The sequence below is a fragment of the Dermacentor silvarum genome, chromosome 1 (genome assembly GCF_013339745.2).
Source record: "Dermacentor silvarum isolate Dsil-2018 chromosome 1, BIME_Dsil_1.4, whole genome shotgun sequence".
Taxonomy (NCBI): domain Eukaryota; kingdom Metazoa; phylum Arthropoda; class Arachnida; order Ixodida; family Ixodidae; genus Dermacentor; species Dermacentor silvarum.
This window is the reverse complement of record NC_051154.1, coordinates 287,985,283-288,005,795: the sequence shown is the minus strand read 5'-3', so window position 1 is coordinate 288,005,795 and position 20,513 is coordinate 287,985,283. Positions and strand designations below refer to the sequence as shown.

General features: G+C 47.4%; 2 protein-coding genes and 6 non-coding genes across 8 annotated transcripts in view; all 8 read left to right on the top strand.

The window, feature by feature from the left end:
• LOC125942841 (uncharacterized) overlaps nt 1-20,513 on the top strand; it is a 178,908-nt gene that overhangs the window by 30,500 nt on the left and 127,895 nt on the right. The gene's annotated exons all lie outside the window — the stretch shown is intronic.
• Trnan-guu (transfer RNA asparagine (anticodon GUU)) lies at nt 178-251 on the top strand. Its single transcript has one exon. It is a non-coding gene; the product is annotated as a tRNA-Asn (tRNA).
• Nucleotides 500-573, top strand: Trnan-guu (transfer RNA asparagine (anticodon GUU)). The gene has a single exon. It is a non-coding gene; the product is annotated as a tRNA-Asn (tRNA).
• Trnan-guu (transfer RNA asparagine (anticodon GUU)) lies at nt 5,647-5,720 on the top strand. Its single transcript has one exon. It is a non-coding gene; the product is annotated as a tRNA-Asn (tRNA).
• On the top strand, nt 5,867-6,844 carry LOC125942843 (uncharacterized). Its single transcript, XM_049661087.1, has one exon. The coding sequence runs from the start codon at nt 5,867-5,869 to the stop codon at nt 6,842-6,844; it is 978 nt and encodes a 325-aa protein (XP_049517044.1).
• Nucleotides 10,749-10,822, top strand: Trnan-guu (transfer RNA asparagine (anticodon GUU)). The gene has a single exon. It is a non-coding gene; the product is annotated as a tRNA-Asn (tRNA).
• Nucleotides 15,848-15,921, top strand: Trnan-guu (transfer RNA asparagine (anticodon GUU)). Its single transcript has one exon. It is a non-coding gene; the product is annotated as a tRNA-Asn (tRNA).
• Nucleotides 16,474-16,547, top strand: Trnan-guu (transfer RNA asparagine (anticodon GUU)). Its single transcript has one exon. It is a non-coding gene; the product is annotated as a tRNA-Asn (tRNA).

Sequence of the window (20,513 nt, the reverse complement as noted above, 5' to 3'; positions counted from 1 at the left end):
AGAGCACCGAGCAGCCGCCTCCGTGGCGCAATCGGCTAGCGCGTTAGGCTGTTAACCGAAAGGTTGGAGGTTCGAGCCTTCCCCGGGGCGAAGCTTCTCCTTTTGATGCTTTTTTGTTGTATTTATTCTGGTAGATTTTCTGTAGCAAGTGCGTGGTGGGGAGAGCGCCGAGAAGCCGCCTCCGTGGCGCAATCGGCTAGCGCGTTCGGCTGTTAACCGAAAGGTTGGAGGTTCGAGCCCTCCCGGGGGCGAAGCTTCTTCTTTTGATGCTTTTCTGTTGTATTTATTCTGGTAGATTTTCTGTAGCAAGTGCGTGGTGGGGAGAGCACCGAGAAGCCGCCTCCGTGGCGCAATCGGCTAGCGCGTTCGGCTGTTAACCGAAAGGTTGGAGGTTCGAGACCTCCCGTAAGCGAAGCTTCACCTTTTCATGCTCTTTTGTTGTATTTATTCTGGTAGATTTTCTGTAGCAAGTGCGTGGTCGGGAGAGCGCCGAGCAGCCGCCTCCGTGGCGCAATCGCATAGCGCGTTCGGCTGTTAACCGAAAGGTTGGAGGTTCGAGCCCTCCCGGGGGCGAAGCTTCCCCTTTTGATGCTTTTTTGTTGTATTTATTCTGGTAGATTTTCTGTAGCAAGTGCGTGGTCGGGAGAGCGCCGAGCAGCGGCCTCCGTGGCGCAATATTCCACTTCCGGCCGCGGAAGCCTACGGATGTGTTTTCATGTGCTCCAACGGGGCGGTCTTAGCGGTTCAGTCGAGCCGCGGTAACAGGAATGCTGCTATGGATTGCGAAGATTACCAAGTCATTTTGCCGCCTCTGCCTACAGGACCATGCGTAGCCAACACGCTATTTCTTCACGGAGACGTAAAGGCAAGACCCTACCGAGTTGAGGATTTCTGAGACACGCTGGTTCGCCTGGGGGTGCTCCCCGAGGTTGACGCCTTGGGGGCCTTCCAAATGAACCACGTGTGGGCAGTTACGTTTAGAAGCCCAGAGGCAATGAAGAAGATGCTGGACCTCGGTGACATTATGGTGAAGGAGCGTCGCTGCCTGGTTGTCAACCCAGACAGCCAGGATGTGCGGCTCAAGATCTACTGGCTTCTGCACAACGTGCAAGATGAGGACGTGCGTGCCGCGCTCGCCCCTTTTGGGAAGGTCACCGAGGTGTTCAAGGAACGGTGGCGCGTTCAAGGCATGACTGATAAAGGTTCGTCAACTCGCACGGTATCCCTGAAGCTCAAATCGGGTGTTACCATTGACGACCTCCCGCACCAACTTCGGATCTCCGGCGTCATGACACTGCTGGTGGCGCCTGGGCGTGCCCCGCTGTGCCTGAGGTGCAACCGCACAGGCCATATCAGGCGAGAGTGTCGCGTGCCACGCTGTGCTATGTGTCGCCGCTTCGGGCATGACGAAAGCTCGTGCGTGCGAACATACGCCAACGTGGCGGGAGCAACTAAAAGTGATGAAGTCATCCAGGAGCACACAATGGACGCAGTCGATGCTGAAGAGGCCGCTGGAAGGGACGGCATGGTGCAAAGCCCCGCTCCGAAGGACGGCACTCGTGAGCCTGAGAAGAATATGGACACCAAAGAAGTTGCAAAGAAGTCCTCTCCAACTGAAGCCAAAGAAAAGCTTGCCGACAAGGATGACAAGAACAAGACAGTCAACGAGCCTGCCGAATCACTCGGACACACTCCAAGTCCTATGGACACGACGGAACCACTCAAAGGAGCAGGTCCTTTAAAACGCCCGCTTGACAATACCGTGAAAAATGACGAAAGATCAACTGAAGCAAGCCACGAAGAACCACTTGCGAAAACACCGACTGGGCGCCGGTTAAGCTTCAAGCCAGCCCCCAACATCCCAGCGGACAGAAAAGGGCCAGCGTCGGGACCGACGTGAACCCGCAGCCAGTGTTCGCAGTATGTGGGCGTACTGCGGTGGGGGAGGGGAGGGGGGCGGTGACTCCGAAATTGTTTTTGACCGAGGCTGACATCGAGCTGCCGGATAAGACGACGGAGGATGTGAAGACTGACGTCACATGCGAACGAAGTGAGTGTCAACTGTGGCATGTAGTCTGCTTAAGAGAGATTTCGGTCTGACGCGCCTTCTCACATTGCCATGGAAATACACCTAGACACAGCATTACGATTTGGTACAATTAATGTTCGAGGCCTTGCAGGAAGGCGCAAGCAATACCAGCTTTGTCGCCTGTTCATGGAAAATAACCTTGACGTAATCGCTGTACAAGAAACAAAAGTCGATAGTGAAGAAGGAACGGATCGAATGCTGGATCCATTTAGGTCACGTTTCTACGTATGTGTGTCCCACGCAGCCGGTACTGCAGGCGGTTGTGCACTATTTCTGAGAAGCGCTTTAGGCTTCTCGGTAGAAAGCGTCTACACAGACGAGGGTGGTCGACTAATTGTTTGCGATGTGTGTTTTGCTGATTTGAAATGGCGGATTATTTGCTTGTATGCACCCAATAAGCTGAACGAGCGCAAGGCTTTCTTTGAAAGTGTTGAAGCCCATTTGCAGTGTGATGAAATTGTTGTGATGATGGGTGATTTCAATTGCGTCTGTAACGTAAAAGACAGGGTTGGAAGCCCCCCTATTCATGATGCAAGTGCGCGGTACTTGAATGAGGCGATAGAAAACTACAATTTAGAGGACGTTGGGGGTGTGATGGCCAATGCAGATACGACACCGTTCACCCATTATCAGCGAAATAGTCACGCCAGGTTGGATAGCGCCTACATATCGGCAGATCTAATACCACTGTGTAATCTATATGAAGTGAGCCATCTTTCCTTTTCTGACCACAGCTTAGTTATCTTTGCTGTTGGCCAGAAAAAGTCGACTGCTTTCAACTGGGAATTGTGGAAATTTAATGTGAAGCTCCTTGAAGATGAATCATTTTTGATCGGCGTTAATGATAGACTTCAAGTATGGTTCACAACACAACACAAAAGTCATGCAGAAGCGTGGGAGCATTTTAAACAAGAAGTCAAAATGTTCGCTATAGAAAGGTCCGGTGCTTTGCGACGAGAGGAAAAGAAAAAAGAAAAAAGAAGTAGAAATGCAAACGAATCTAAATTTTTATTTATGCCTAGAAAATAATAGCCCTGGAAGGTATACGAAAGAAATAAAGGAAATTAAATCCCATTTGGAATTAGTCGAAGCTGAAAGATATAAAGGTGCGGTCATACGAGCACGCGCGCAAAAGTTATGGTGCGGCGAACAGCCGACGAAGCGTTCACTCGGTGACGAACGAGCTTATGCCTCGCGGAATGAGATAACAGCCGTAACATATGGCAGTGTGGTTGTACGAGACAAAGAAACCATACGCCGGGCCTTTTATGAGCATTACTGCGAACTGCTAGGGCATGAGCCAATTCGGGAAGAAGGATTTGATAATGAATTCTTGCCACTATTGCCAAGCCTTGAGGGTGAAGTAACGAAAAGGCTTGAAGAATCAATCACTGTCGAAGAAATAAAATGGGCGATTGACGCGCTCAGCTCCGGAAAAACGCCAGGGCCAGACGGTCTCAGCTCCGCTTTCTACCAAGCCTTTAAGCAGGACATAGCCATTCCCTTACATAAAGTAATTACGGAAGCGTATGAGAACTGTGTGCTCCCTCCTTCTTTTCGTCAGAGTCACACGGTGTTGATACCAAAGTCTGAAGACACTCACGCATTGTTGTCGGTACGGGCGTACCGCCCGACAAGTCTCACAAACACAGATTATAAAATATACACCAAGGTTCTTGCACAGAGACTCCAAAATGTGATACAACAATTAGTAGGGCCCCACCAGACTTGTGGTATAAGAGGACGATCTATTGTCACCAACGTACATGTAGCGAGAACAATATTGGAAAGTTGTGACGCTTTCTCAGATAGGGTGGCACTGTTGCAACTTGACCTGGAGAAAGCGTTCGATAGAGTGTCGCACGAAACACTATTTCTTGTTTTGGAACATGCCAACATAGGTTCTGTTCTTCTGCAAGGTGTTAAAATGTGTTACGATGGGGTATCTACAAAACTAATAGTTAACAGCCAACGGCTATGATAGAAGTTAAGTCCGCTCTGCGCCAAGGATGTGCCTTATCGCCTTTACTTTTTGCCTTATACATTGAACCATTTTGCTTAAAGGTTATTAGTAGTACTATCATAAGGGGATTTTCGATGGCCTCCAGAGAAGTAAAGATTTTAGCCTACGCGGACGATATCGCCCTATTCTGTCGAGACAAGGAAAGCGTCTCTAATGCAGTAGAGGTACCAAACAGATTCTGCAAGGTCACCGGAAGTGCGATAAACCGGAGCAAATCATTGGGAATCTGGCATGGTAATTGGAACGATAAAGCAGAATTTTTTGAAAATATGCAGTGGACCGTGACACCTGCGCGGTACCTTGGAGTACCGCTACAACACTACCGTGATACAAATGATTATTGGCAAGAAGAAGTAGAGCAAGTTAAAGTTAAAGCAACAAAGTTTGGAGGTAGGAATTTGTCGATTTTCGCGCGATCAACAGTATGCAATCTTTTTCTTTTTGCGAAAATCTCGTATGTGCTGCAAGCACTGTGCGTGTCAAGAATGACCATCCAAAAGATACACAGAGCATGTGCTGTTTTTATATGGGGATCCACATGGGAGAGAACCAGTCGCACGAATTTATTTCGATCGGTGAAGTCTGGGGGCCTTGGGTTGGTGCATTTGTTTTTGAGGCAAGTTGTCTCGAGATTTATTTTCCTGCGAGATCAGAAGGATCCCTTTTTGCGAACAGTGTGCCAAGTACGTTTACGAGATGTGTTACCTCAGTTTATCGTATCCTCAAGATCCGCAAATGGTGCAAGTCTCCGCGGCTTTTTACGGGAGAAAGCTTGGTCCGTGGAATTCTTGTGTGCTCGCTTTTCATTTGATTATCTTCCTATTGTTGGAAGGAAAAAATTGTACAAGGACCTAGTAGATATTTGTATGCCGGTTCCTTTGTACCGTTCTATGTTTCAGCGACCACAGGAGTGGACGTATTGAAGCGAGTGAAACGGATGCCAGTGCAGTCTGGGGTCAAAACTTTCTTCTTCCAACTGCATACTGGAACTCTTCCCGTCAAACCTTGGCTACAACAAAAAGGCCTTTTTGTGGCGTGGTCCATAAACTGCATCTTGTGTAGGAAACCCGAGACAATAGAACACATTTTCTTGGATTGCTCGGACGCACTTTTCCTGTGGGACATTCTGCAACGTACAATGAAAAAGGATTTACCTGTCACACCGTGCGGCATCCGTTTCCTTCCAATTGCGAGTGAAGATGGTGTTCCTTATGACATGTTTATGGTGCTGACTCTACACAGCCTGTGGAAAACGCGCATGGATGTCAGGCATGAACGTCTGGTTATTCGCTCAGCTAGGGAGCATTTTATTGAAAGTATTTTGTTCTTGCGCGAGGCTTGCAATGCATGACTAGCTAAGCCTGAATGGGCAACTTTGTTAGTAGTACTCGTCTGTCTAAAGCGTTTTTAACATAGTGCGCCAGCCAATTTACGGCAGGCGTTTATACCACCAGAGCATTGTAAATATATTCGCTTCATGTGTATGTGTGTTTGTATTTTTGTCAAAGAACGGCAATAAAGAAGAAAAAAAAAAGCCTCCGTGGCGCAATCGGATAGCGCGTTCGGCTGTTAACCGAAAGGTTGGAGGTTCGAGCCCTCCCGGGGGCGAAGCTTCTCCTTTTGATGCTTTTTTGTTGTATTTATTCTGGTAGATTTTCTGTAGCAAGTGCGTGGTGGGGAGAGCGCCGAGCAGCCGCCTCCGTGGCGCAATGAGATTCCATTTCCGGCCACCGTAGCGTGCGGACGTGCGTCTCATGAGCTCCCAAGGAGCAGGTATAGCCGCCCCCCGAGGCGGCGGTAACAGGTCAACAGAGATGTTCAGCCAGGACTACCAAATTGTTTTGCCGACTTTGCCCTCAGGTACGACTGTGAAGGACACTGTCTTTTTACACGCCGATTTGAAAGCCAGGCCGTATAGGGTCGAACATTTTAGAGATGCACTCGAGCAACTTTCGCTACTGCCGGAAGTGGTCGCACTAGGTGCTTATCAAATGAATCATGTCTGGGCGGTGACGTTCTGTGACAGCGAAGCAAAGAAAAAGATGCTGGCAGCTGGAAACTTCACTGTGAAAGACCGACGCTGCGTTATAGTCGATCTGTGCGACCAGGCGCTAAGGATAAAGCTGTACTGGCTTTTGCATGGCGTTCCCGATGAAGACGTGCGCACTGCATTGGCTCCATTCGGCAAAGTCCTGGAAGTCACCAGAGATAAGTGGCGTGTTCAAGGCTGTAACGAGAAGAATACTACAACGAGGTCAGTGACCTTACAACTGAAGGTGGGCGTGAGTACGGATGACTTGCCGCATCAACTGCGAGTTGCGGAAGACCTGGCGCTTGTCTCTGTTCCGGGCAGAGCACCGCTCTGCCTCCGGTGCCACGGCATCGGACACATGCGACGAGACTGTCGTGTCCCACGCTGTGGCCATTGTCGCCGCTATGGCCACGATGAGACCATGTGCGTGCGATCTTATGCATCAGTAGCAGGCCCACCGCGAAGTTATGATACGTCAGAACATATTATGGACCTGAATGACGCCAAGGAAGCTACACGGGAAGATGAGCATGAAGACTCCGCTGTGACAACTGTTGAGACAAAGCCACCCGGAAAGAAAGATACGAACACGAAGGACACCAACGACGACGATGGCCCCGTAGCCGCGTCAACTAACACAGACAAATGCCCGCTAGTCAACATGAAGTTGCTAATACGACTATGCCTTCAAAAGATATAATTGAAGTGACGGAAGCTCCCGAGGTCGCAATGGAAACAGTTACCAGCGCTGCAGCGAAGCGTACCCGTGATGAAACCCAAGACAACAGACAGAACAACGGCCAGACGAGCACAGGGGAACCACCTACGAAGACGGGCACTGCTCGTCGCAGCATCACGCATTTCAAGCCCAATGTACCACCCGACCGGAGACCGACGCCCACAGAGCCCCCCCCCCCCCCCCCGCCTTAGCGAGGGAACTGTTTGTGTAGTGAGAACTCGAACAGTCCGATCACTGATCGGGCCTCTTTATGTGACAAGATGGCTCTAAACCCACCAGCAACAAAACGATGTCGGAGCCTACCATGCTGTCGAACGGCGATGTGAGTACTACAAGTATTGTAAAACCTGTTTAATATGGCTAACAAACTAAAATTTCCTTTACGCATAGCGACCTTAAATGTGCGTGGCTTGTCAGCCCGCAGGAAACAATACCAGCTAAGTCGCCTTCTCTTAGAAAATGATCTGGATCTGATCGCCGTACAAGAAACAAAAATCGAGACCCAAGAGCAAACAGATCGAATGGTGGAAACTTTCAGAGCTAGATTTAATATTTGCGTGTCGCATGCTGTGGGTACGTCTGGAGGCTGCTTGATATTATATCGAAATTCTATAGATATTGTTGAAGAAGCAGTTATAGCATGCCAGAGTGGCCGGTTTGTTGTGTTGGATTTTGGATTTTGTGGTATGTTATGGCGGGCCCTATGCGTTTACGCGCCTAATACAGCCCGAGAAAGACGTGAATTTTTTGGAACTATACAATCCTATGTAATGTGTGACCGAAATGTCATCCTGTTTGGCGACTTTAATTGTGTGCAAAGACCAGAGGATAGAAGTAAAAAGTTAATGGCGAGAGACAAAAGTGCGATGTATTTGACAGAAGCTGTAAATGAACATGACCTAGAAGATCTAGGAAGCATACTAGTCTCTGGAAACGGCACGGCGTACACCCACTTCCAAGGTGACTTCCATGCCAGGTTAGACCGTATTTATGTGCCTGCTCTTTTTTTGCCTGAATGTGTTGACTATCACGTCAAATGTGTTAGTTTCAGTGATCACTGTTTAGTAACAGTTACTGTGGGCACAAAAGAAAAAGCTTCCAAATTTAATTGGTTTACTTGGAAGTTCAACGATAAATTATTACAAGATCAACCTTTTCTTGAAAAACTAAAAGAAAAGATACGTAACTTGTTGTGTGATGAGTCAGGTAGCATTTCAGCTTCATGGGAAATCTTTAAATCAGAGATAAAACTTGCTGCGATTGACCGAGCATATGTGCTACACAGAAAAGAAAAAGAGAAAGAAAAGGAACTTTATACCACGCTAGAATTTATGATTGCAACGGAAAACTACAAGCCGGGTTTCTTTGCAAAGCAAATAAAAGAAATTAAAAGTAAGCTAGAAGCAGTTGACATTGAAAGATATCGAGGCGCAGTAGTCAGGGCACGCGCAGAGCGGTTTTGGTGCGGGGAAACGCCCACCAAACGAGCGCTAGGCGATGAAAAGCGGCATGCAGTAAAAAAAAAGAAATAAACGAAATTTGTTATCACAACCGTGTTACCACAGATAGTAATATCATTGAAATGGCCTTCGTTGAGCGCTTCCGTAACTTACTAAATCATAAGAAAGAAAACACCGAGCTGTTTAAAAATAACTTCCTGCCACTAATGCCTAAATTAGACAAAGAACTATGTGAGGAGCTAGAAAGACCAATTAGCGTGAAAGAAGTTGAAAAAGCAATTGATGACTTAAGCCTTGGTAAATCACCTGGACCAGATGGACTAGGGGCAGCTTTCTATAAATGCTTTAAAGCAGAAATGGCAGAAGTATTGCACCGCGTAATAAATGAGTGTTACGAAATGAAAAGGATGCCCCCATCATTTAGGATGACACATATGGTACTAATTCCAAAGACCAATGATCCTTTGAAGTTACGCTCTGTAGAGGCTTACAGACCAATAAGCCTCACAAATGTTGATTATAAAGTTCACATGAAAGTGCTTGCTAAGCGACTTCAAAAAGTAATTAAAATACTAATTGGGCCTCACCAGACCTGTGGAATCCAAGGAAGAACGATATACACTAATATCCACGTTGCCAGAAGCATACTTGAATCATGTGATGCCGAAGAAGGTCGGGTTGCCATGCTACAGTTAGACCTTGAAAAGGCGTTTGATAAGGTTACACACGAAATTTTACTATTAATACTGGAACACACCAATGTAGGTTCTGTCATTCTAGATGGTGTGCGAATGGCTTATGAATGCTGTACCACTAAACTAGTAATAAATAAGCAACTTAGTGAAAGTATAACAGTTACCGCTAGTCTGCGCCAAGGATGTCCAGTCTCGTCATTGTTATTTGCTCTGTATGTAGAACCTTTCTGTTTAAAGATTCTTCAGAACCCCACTAGTCAAGGCTTCCGATACTGTAATAATGAAGTCAAAGTGTTGGCATATGCCGACGATATTGCTGTGTTTTGTTCAGACATAAAAAGTGTTGAAATAGTAGTGAAAGAGACTACAGCCTTTTGTGAAGCCACAGGAAGTGCTGTCAACTGGACAAAGAGTCTCGGCATTTGGTATGGAAACTGGCCAATCACACCAAAGGTGTACTGCAGCATGCAATGGTCGAATTCGACAAACGTATACCTTGGAGTGCCACTGCAACACCATAATTCAACGACTGGTTATTGGCTTGAGGAAGCTGATAGAGTAAGAGACCAGACTCAGAAATGGGGCGGTCACAAATTCTCAGTATTTACAAGAGCAAATGTGTGCAATACATTTCTAGTGGCCAAAATATTCTATGTATTGCAGGTATTGAGTATGACAAGAATGACAATACAGAAACTCCACCGAGTGCTTGCAGTTTTTATTTGGGGCTCCAGTTGGGAGCGCACAAGCCGATGCAATCTGTTTCATGCAGTGCGGAACGGCGGACTAGGGCTGTCGCATTTGTTCTTGAAACAAGTAGTTTCAAGATTTATCTTTTTGCGTGATCAGAGTGATACATTTTTGAGAACTGTAATACAAGTACGCCTGCGGAACCATCTTGCGGATTATGTTGTGTCAACCAGCGCTGCAACACATAGTGCACTACCATGTTTCCTGCGCGAGGTTGTGGCTGCTTATCGCATTGTTCGCGCGTATTTTTCTCTTGAATACCTTTGCATTGTAGGAAAGAAAAAGTTCTATAAAGATTTAGTGGATGTTTTTCTTCCGACACCTTTATATAGGGCAAACTATTATTTGGGTGATGAAAGAAACGTGTTGAAAAGAGTTAAGCGAATGCCTGTACGAAGCTCTGCGAAAACATTTTTCTTTCAATTGCATACTGAAACGCTCCCTGTGAAGCCATGGCTTCAAACAAGGGTATTTTTGTTCCCTGGACAATAAACTGTAGAATATGCCAGAAACCGGAAACTATTGAGCATATATTTCTGGATTGCCACGATGCACGATTTTTGTGGGACATTCTTCAGCGCACAATTAAAAAAGATTTAGTACTGTCACCATTTGGCATACGGTTCTTGCCTTATGACGAAACAGGGGGCGTTCCTAGTGATATGATTATGTTGCTTTGTATGCATGCACTTTGGAAAACACGGATGGCAGATAGATATGCTGACATTGATGCACGACCAGCGCGACAATATTTCATGGAAAGCGTTATCTATACAAGAGATGTACTGAACTTTGCGGTCAACGCTCCTCAATGGGTGACGCAATTGGATGAATTCGCGTCACTAAAGCCTTTTTAAAATTGCATCATGCTCAAGACTAGCTCATGTATTTTACCTTTTGAAATATTTCTCACTTGTATTACTGTATGTTGTTGAAAACGGAAATAAAGAAAAAAAAAAAGCCTCCGTGGCGCAATCGGCTAGCGCGTTCGGCTGTTAACCGAAAGGTTGGAGGTTCGAGCCCTCCCTGGGGCGAAGCTTCTCCTTTTTGATGCTTTTTGCTGTATTTATTCTGGTAGATTTTCTGTAGCAAGTGCGTGGTGGGGAGAGCGCCGAGCAGCCGCCTCCGTGGCGCAATCGGGATTCTACTTCCGGCTACCGTTCGGTGCGGACGTTGAATGTCGCGCTCCGTAGGGGCGGTGTTTGCGGCTATGCCAAGCCGCGGAAACAGGATGACTGCTACCGCTGAACAGGATTACCACGTTGTTTTGCCGCGTCTGCCAACAGGTTCGTGTTTTAAACACCGTTTTTCTTCACGGTGACGTGAAAGCGAGGCCATTTCGTGTCGAAGATTTTCGTGACATGTTGGCTCATCTGGAATTGCTCCCTGAGGTTGTCGCCTTGGGGGCGTTTCAGATGAACCACGTCTGGGCTGTGACGTTCGAGAGTGCAGAGGCGACGAAGAAGATGCTGAAGCACGCGGAAGTTCAAGTCAAGGAACGACGCTGTTTGGTTGTGGATCCGCATAACCGGGAGGTGCGGCTAAAGCTGCACTGGTTACTGCACAATGTGCATGACGATGACGTACGTGCGGCGTTTGTTCCGTACGGGAAAGTATCCGACATCCAAAAAGAACGCTGGCGTGTACAAGATGTCACGGACAAGGGATCGTCTATGCGTACGGTGTCCCTGAAGCTGAAGCCTGGCTTGACAATTGATGATCTTCCGCATCAGATACGAATAGCAGGCATAATGGCGCTAGTGGTCGTGGCAGGTCGTGCTCCCCTATGTCTTCGGTGCAACCATACGGGGCACATCAGACGTGAGTGCCGCGTGCCGCGTTGTTCTGTGTGTCGACGATTCGGCCACGAAGAAAGTCAGTGCGTACGCACGTACGCAAGCATTGCAGGGCCACCAAAAAATGAGGAAATCATCAACGAGCTCCTTATGGACGAAGTTGACGTGGAGGAAATTGTCAGTGGGCCTGGACCAACCTTGTCGCCGCCTTCGAAGAAAGACTTGGCGGTAACGACCGAGAAACACGATCTTACGCAGGTCGCGAGTGGAGCCATATTGACATCAGGCGCGCCTACACCTGCTAAAGAGGCTGAAACAAACATCGACGCAAGTGCAGGCAAGAAACCCTCCGTAACAACTTCCCAGGATGAGGCATGCGTCATGGACACTACGGAAAGAAGCAAAGCGGCGGAAGCGGCTAAGAGAACGCACGAAGAAAGTGCCGGCGGGGACCAACAGTCGAACACCCCAACCGCGAGCGAGCCACCTGTGAAGACAGCAACTGCCCGGAGGCCTACCTTTCGACCGGCGCCAAACATACCGCCGGACAGAAAGGTGTCGGGGACACCTCCGACTTAATACGTCGTACTTGCGTGTGTTTGTGCCCGTTTCAGTGGGGGTTGAGGGGAGACAATGCTGCTACTTCGGAGCTGTGGATGGAATGCCAGTCAAGCGTGCAAGCTGACTGCAGACACGTGAAGGCAATGTGAGTGACCTTTCGTAGCCGACACTAGCAGTGCATAGATTGTGATCTCTTTCATGTAGAAATGGAGCTACGCCTCGAAACACCCTTACGCGTCGGCATGATTAACGTGCGGGGTCTTACGGCAAGGAGGAAGCAATGTCAGCTTAACCGCTTGTTCATCGAAAAGAATCTTGACATCATTGCGGTTCAGGAAACAAAGATTGAAACTGAGGAAGGGACGGACCGCCTAGTGCAACCTTTCATGACTAGATATTATGTGTGTGTTTCCCATTCTGTTGGAAGGGCTGGGGGCTGTGCGCTCTTTCTACGGAATAATATTGGGATATCTGTTGAAAATGTATTTAGTGATGATAGCGGGCGCATTATAATGTGTGATTTTTTGTTTTGTACTCTGAAGTGGCGTGTTATCTGCAGTTACGCGCCGAATAGAACAGCCGAGCGCAGGGCGTTTTTTGAAAGCGTGGATGTCACTTGAGGTGTGAGAGAACCATAGTCATCATGGGAGACTTCAACTGTGTCTGCAAAGTGGAAGACAGAGCCCGTAAGCAGCCTGGTCTCGATGTAAGTGCGCTACGTTTAGCAGCACTGGTGGAAGAACATAATTTAGAGGATGTAGGCGCCGTTTTGGCCAATAATGATGCACCTCAGTTCACTCATTTTCAAGGGGACAGCCACGCAAGACTGGATCGTGTCTATGTTTCTGCGGAAGCGATACCATTGTGCAGTGATTATGAAATCAGCCATGTTTATTTTAGCGACCACAGTTTGGTCCTTTTTTCACTTGGTCCAAAAAAGCCGTCAAGTTTCAACTGGGGACTATGGAAATTCATTGAAAAACTGCTGCAGGACGAAACCTTTGTAAAAAAAATTCAAGATAGCCTCAAAGAGCTGTTATCGGGTGGTTAAAAAGATTATACAGAAAAGTGGGAGTGTTTTAAGCAAGAAACGAAGTTAACAGCGATAGAAAGATCTAGTGTTTTACACCACCAGGAAAAAAGAAAGGAAATAGAATTTCAAAGTGAGCTCAACTTTTATTTAAGCATGGAGAGCAACCATCCGGGATGTTTCGCAAATGAAATAAAACAAACGAAAGCACAGTTGGAACTTGTCGATAAGAAAAAATATCGTGGCTCAATTATACGCGCACGCGCAGAACGTTTATGGTGCGGGGAACAACCTACAAAGCGCTCGCTTTCTGATGAAAAGAGTTATGCCGCGAGAAAAGAGATAAATGCGATAACATACCAAAATGTAGCAGTACGGGACAAAGAAACCGTCCAACGCGCCTTTGTAGAATATTACGACGAACTTTTAGGACAGGAACCGCAATGTGAACAAGGTTTCGATCGCGAATTCTTACATCTTTTGCCCGGACTGGAAGAGGAAGACCGAAAAAGATTAGAAATGCCAATTAGCATCAAAGAAATAGAGGAAGCTATAGATGACTTGAGCCCTGGCAAAACGCCAGGACCTGACGGATTGAGTGGGGCATTCTATAAAATTTTCAAAACAGAAATAGCTACAGCCCTTTATCACGTAATCACAGAAGCATATGAAAACCAGTTACTGCCGCCATCGTTTCGCGAGAGCCACGTTGTACTGATACCAAAATCTACCGATTCCACATCTCTCCTATCTGTGCGTGCCTATCGTCCAATCAGCCTAACGAATACAGACTATAAAGTATACACAAAACTTTTGGGCAGAAGGTTACAAAGCATAATAACACGGTTGATAGGGCCACATCAAACATGTGGCATCAAGGGCAGGTCAATTACCACTAACATACACGTAGCAAGAACAGTACTTGAGCATTGTGATGACTTTTCTGGTAGGGTGGCCATGCTACAATTGGACTTAGAAAAAGCATTCGATAGGGTGACGCACGCTATTCTTTTCGATGATTTGGAGCATGTGAACGTGGGGTCAATCTTAACAGAAGGGATTAGAATGTGCTATGCAGACATCTCCACAAAAATGATAGTAAACAGAACACTCAGCCCCAGCATTCAAGTCAGATCTTCCGTGAGACAGGGGTGTGGTTTATCGCCTTTACTGTTTGCCCTATATCTCGAGCCATTGTGTCTAAAGTTATTAGATGATAGCAACATCAGAGGTTTTAGGGTGGGCTACAGTGAAGTAAAACTGCTGGCATGCGCGGATGACGTCGCTGTTTTTTGTGACGACACGCAGAGTGTAAGCAATGCTGTGAATGTTGTGACAAAATATTGTAAAATAACAGGGAGCATAATTAATTGGGCCAAGTCGACTGGCATATGGTATGGACAGTGGGAGGACACACCTCCATTTTTTGCAAAAATACAGTGGACAATTTTGCCGACCAAGTACTTAGGGGTACCTCTACAACACCACCAGGACACCAAAGATTATTGGCAAGGAGAGGTGGAAGAAATGAAGGCAAAAACGGCGAAGTTCGGTGGACGAGATCTGTCAATGTTCACCCGAGCAACGGTGTGTAATGTATTCTTAGTGGCCAAAATTTGGTATGTGCTGCAAGCACTATGCGCATCAATAGTCAGCATACAAAGAATACACAGGCAGTTTGCCATCTTTATTTGGGGTTCCGTCTGGGAGCGCACCAGTCGCACTAATTTGTTTAGGATGGTGAAAAGTGGAGGCCTAGGGTTAGCTCATGTTTTTTTAAGACAAGTCGTGTCCAGATTTTTGTTTCTACGTGATCAAAAAGATCCGTTTTTGTGCGCAGTCCTTCAAACGCGTTTGCGTAACGCGCTGCCTCTATTTGTTGTGTCCTCAAATTATACAATAGGACCTAGGATCAGAGGCTGCCTGCGAGAAGTCGTGTTGTCTTTTGAATTCTTACACGTGCGATTTTCAATGGATTACCTTGCATCTGTTAAGCGCAAAAGACTTTACAAAGATTTACTTGATGTATCATTGTCAGTGCCTGTTTATCGTTCAATGTACCACGTTGAATCCAGTGGAAGGAATGTGCTGAAAAGAGTCAAGCGGATGCCGATACGGTCATCCGTAAAAACGTTTTTCTTTCAATTACACACTGGAACGCTTCCAGTGAAGCCATGGCTGAGGGAAAGGGGAATCTTTGTACCGTGGTCCGTGAACTGCCTGAGATGCAGGCAACCGGAAACTATTGAGCATATGTTTCTTGATTGTTCAGATGCGGTGTTCCTATGGGACATCCTACAACGAACGTTGAAAGAAGAATTGCCGATTACGCCATACGGCATCCGCTTCTTGCCAACTGAAAACGCAAATAAGCCATGTGACATGTTTATGGCACTGTGTTTACACAGCGTCTGGAAGACTCGAATGGATGTGCGCCTTGAGAGGCTAGTTATTCGTCCTGCGAAAGATCATTTTATGGAAAGCATGCAGTATCTGCGTGAAGCTTACCGAGCAAAAAAAGAACCACCCGAATGGATACATGTATTGGATGAATTAGTGGCGGTCAAGTGTTTTTAACTATTTGCAAGGACCCAAGACGGTCATTGCTTTTATCATTGTAAAGTGTATATGTTAACTGTGTATGTCGAAGACCGGCAATAAAGAAAAAAAAAGCCTCCGTGGCGCAATCGGATAGCGCGTTCGGCTGTTAACCGAAAGGTTGGAGGTTCGAGCCCTCCCGGGAGCGAAGCTTCTCCTTTTTGATGCTTTTTTTGCTGTATTTATTCTGATAGATTTTCTGTAGCATGTGCGTGGTGGGGAGAGCGCCGAGCAGCCGCGTCCATGGCGCAATCGGCTTGCGCGTTCGGCTGTTAACCGAAAGGTTGGAGTTTCGAGCCCTCCCGGCGGCGAAGCTTCTCCTTTTTACTGCTTTTTTGATGTATTTATTCTGGTAGATTTTCTGTAGTGTGTGCGGTCGTGGGGAGAGCGCTGGACAGCCGCCTCCGTAGCGCATTCGGGTGTTAACCGAAAGGTTGGAGGTTCGAGCCCTCCCGGGGGCGAAGCTTCTCCTTTTTACTGCTTTTTTGATGTATTTATTCTGGTAGATTTTCTGTAGTGTGTGCGGTCGTGGGGAGAGCGCTGGACAGCCGCCTCCGTAGCGCATTCGGGTGTTAACCGAAAGGTTGGAGGCTCGAGCCCTCCCGGCGGCGAAGCTTCTCCTTTTTACTGCTTTTTTGATGTATTTATTCTGGTAGATTTTCTGTAGTGTGTGCGGTCGTGGGGAGAGCGCAGAGCAGCCGCCTCCGTGGCGCAATCGGCTAGCGCGTTCGGCTGTTAACCGAAAGGTTGGAGGTTCGAGCCCTCCCGGGGGCGAAGCTTCTCCTTTTTACTGCTTTTTTGATGTATTTATTCTGGTAGATTTTCTGTAGTGTGTGCGGTCGTGGGGAGAGCGCTGGACAGCCGCCTCCGTAGCGCATTCGGGTGTTAACCAAAAGGTTGGAGGTTCGAGCCCTCCCGGCGGCGAAGCTTCTCCTTTTTGCTGCTTTTTTGATGTATTTATTCTGGTAGATTTTCTGTAGTGTGTGCGGTCGTGGGGAGAGCGCTGGACAGCCGCCTCCGTGGGATTCCACTTCCGGCCATCACAGCGAACGGTCGCGGAATGTCTTGCTCCTCAGGAGCGGTTACAGCGGCCCTTGGCCGCGGTTCCCGGTCAACGGAAAAACCTTCTCCGGATTACCAGATGGTTCTACCACAACTGCCTTCAGGTGCAAGTGTTTTGAACACTGTTTTTATTCACGGCGAAGTGAAAGCTCGGCCTTACCGTGTTGAGCATTTCAGGGATGCGCTTTCGCGACTCATGCTGCTGCCGGAAGTGGTGGCCCTCGGGGCTTATCAGATGAATCATGTGTGGGCCGTAACTTTTGCGAACGAGGCGGCCAAAAAGAAGATATTGGACGCAGAAGGATTCCTTGTCAAGGAACACCGTTGCGTGGTCGTTGACCCGTGCAACCAGGGTGTCAGGCTCAAGCTCTTCTGGCTGCTGCATGGTGTTCCTGACGAAGACGTCAGAACAGCCTTGGCACCGTTTGGAAGAGTAACTGAAGTGACGAGGGAGAAGTGGAGGGTCCAGGGCTGCAACGACAAAGGAACCACGACACGGTCGGTGGTCCTGAAACTCAAGCCCGGAATGACAGCAGACGACCTACCACACCAACTTCGTGTTGCGGAAGACATGGCTCTCGTTATTGTCCCGGGCAGAGCACCCCTCTGCCTCCGGTGCCGTGGCACTGGACACATTCGACGAGAATGCCGGGTTCCACGTTGTGGGCTGTGTCGTCGCTTTGGCCACGACGAGACCCAGTGCGTGAGAACGTACGCCAACGTTGCTGGCCCAGGCAGGAGCGAGGACTCGTCCGAGCTTCTCATGGATCAGGAGGACGCCGAAGAGGCCGCCAAAGGAGCAGCTGAAGGGGCGGCGGCTCAGTCTGCACCACTGGTTACGAAGACCGCAAAGGTGAACCTGAAGGGGATAGATGAAGGCAATGTGCCGGATTCTGCGCCTCCTCCGGCGAAGGTTCAAGTGACGCAAGCTGGTGCTGAGGCGACGGGCGCGCCTTCAGAAATCACGCCACCTCCGACCAAAGTGGCTGACGAGCCAGTCAGCGTCAGCGACGACATGGACCTGACTTCCGACGCTAAAGGCGCCGGAAAACGGTTGCGTGACGAGGTTGATGACCACAGCCGAGACACCGACGGTGTGGATACCGAAGGACCGACACTGAAAACACCGACAGTCCGACGGTCGACGCTGAAGGTCAAGCCCAATGTGCCGCCAGACAGACGGCCGTCACATGCGCCGCCTCCGCCTTAGCGGAGGTAGTGCCCTGGAAAGAACTTTCCGCACCCGATCTTTGATCGGGAGTGATTCTACGAGGACGTCGTTTTGCAGTTGTCGCCTTCAAAGAGCAACACCAAGCATCAGTGTATACAACAGCCGCTATGTTTCCTCGAACCGTGTGAGTAGGGGCCCACCTTAATTGCAGCTAACACAATGGCAAACGTAATTAACATCACCACTCCGCTTCGTTTGGCGACATTAAACGTCAGAGGGCTGTCACAGTGGCGAAGACAATGTCAGATTAGCCGCATGCTATTAGAAAAAGACATTGATTTGATGGCAGTCCAAGAAACAAAAATTGAATCAGAGGAAAAAACGGATCGAATGGTTGAAATTTTCAGAACGAAGTACAACGTTTGCGTTTGCCACGCGAATGGTACTTCTGGTGGCTGCCTTCTTTTTATTAGAAACAGTATTGGGATTACAGAGCAGCAAGTTACTTCATGTGAGGGAGGGCGTTTGCTTATTTGTGATTTTTCTTTTTCTGGAATGCTTTGGCGGGCGGTGTGTGTATATGCTCCTAATAATGCTCGTGAACGTGAGGAATTTTTTGTTTACCTGAGATCTTTCTTGGTGTGTGACAGGCACGTTCTAGTGTTTGGCGACTTTAATTGTGTGTGCCGGCCGATAGATAGATCGAAAAAGCTGCTCAGTCAAGATAAAAGCGCAACTGTTCTGCATGAAATTTTGTGTGAAGTAGATCTGGAGGATGTTGGAAGTGTTCTTGGTTCTGACAGTGATGTGCAATATACGCATTTTCAAGGAGACTGCCATTCGAGGTTAGACCGCATTTATGTGCCTTTTCATTTAGTTCCGTTCCTCTCTAGCTACAGTGTCGAATGCATCAGTTTCAGTGACCATTGCTTGGTAATGGTTACGATAGGTACAAAAAGCAAAGAGAAAAAATTTAATTGGCACTTATGGAAACTTAATGACAATCTTTTGCAGGATGAATTGTTTATACAAAGAATAAAAGAGAAATTAGAAAATGTTCTCCTTGAAAATGCGGAAAATGTTGTAGAAGCTTGGGAACTGTTTAAATGCGATGCGAAAATAATTGCTTTAGAGAGAGCATGCGTGTTGCGGCACAAACAAAAGCAAGAGGAACAGCAAATGCAGTGCATGTTAGCATACCTGTTGAACATGGAAAGAGGCGCGGCTGGCACATTTATAAACGATATCAAAGAACTTAAAGCGAAACTTGAAGTCGTCGACGAGGAAAGATATCGCGGCGCCGTTTTGAGAGCACGCGCGGAACGAGTATGGTTGCGTGAAACGCCCACCAAGCGAGCGCTCAGTGACGAGAGGAGACACGCGTTGAGCAAGGAGATAAAAGAAATAGTTTATCAAGGTCAGCTTACATACGACAAGGAAATGATAGAACGTGCTTTTGTGGACCACTATAGCACGCTGCTAAGCAAGAGAGCAAGCGATATCTCGGCGTTTAAAAGTGATTATTTGCCTCTGATGCCGAGAATTGATGGTGAACTTAAGGAAGCCCTTGAACGACCTATTTCTGTAGCAGAAATTGAAGAGGCTATCGATGACCTTAGTGCAAGAAAATCGCCTGGACCAGATGGTCTTGGGGCAGCGATATATAAAATTTTCAAGGTTGAAGTAGCACAGGCTCTGTATCGCGTCATAACGAAGTGTTATGAACAAAAATGGACGCCTCCTTCCTTCCGACAGACACATGTGGTACTTATACCTAAAGTTACTGACCCCATAAAGCTTCAATCAGTAGAGGCCTACCGGCCAATAAGTCTAGCTAACATTGATTATAAAGTATTCATGAAGGTGCTCGCCCAACGCCTACAGAGTGTAGTGAAATCCCTAGTAGGTACACATCAGACATGCGGTATTAGAGGTAGGACTATTTTTACAAATATACACACAGCACGAAGCATACTTGAATGCTGCGATTTGATGGAAGATCGTGTAGCCATGCTACAACTGGATTTAGCCAAAGCTTTTGACAGGGTGTCGCACGAAGTCCTGTTTCTGCTTCTTGAATACGTGAATGTCGGAACAGTCATTTTGGACGGGGTGAAAATGGTTTATAATGGTTGTATAACAAACCTAATTATCAACAACAGACTCAGCAGACGAATTCCAGTACTGTCTAGCATAAAACAAGGGTGTCCGATCTCTGCCTTGCTTTTCGCTCTTTATTTAGAACCTTTCTGTCTAAAGATACTTCATAGCCATAGTATTCGCGGATACACGTTTTTTGGCAGAGAAATAAAAGTGTTAGCCTACGCTGACGACATAGCAGTGTTCTGTCGCGATAAGCAAAGCATTGCAGAAGTAGTGAAGGAAGCCCAATCTTTTTGTAGTGTTTCTGGTAGTGCCATAAGTTGGCCAAAGTGTCTAGGTTTTTGGCATGGGAACTGGCAAGATACGCCAGAATTGTTTTGCAGAATGCAGTGGAGTGTGTTACC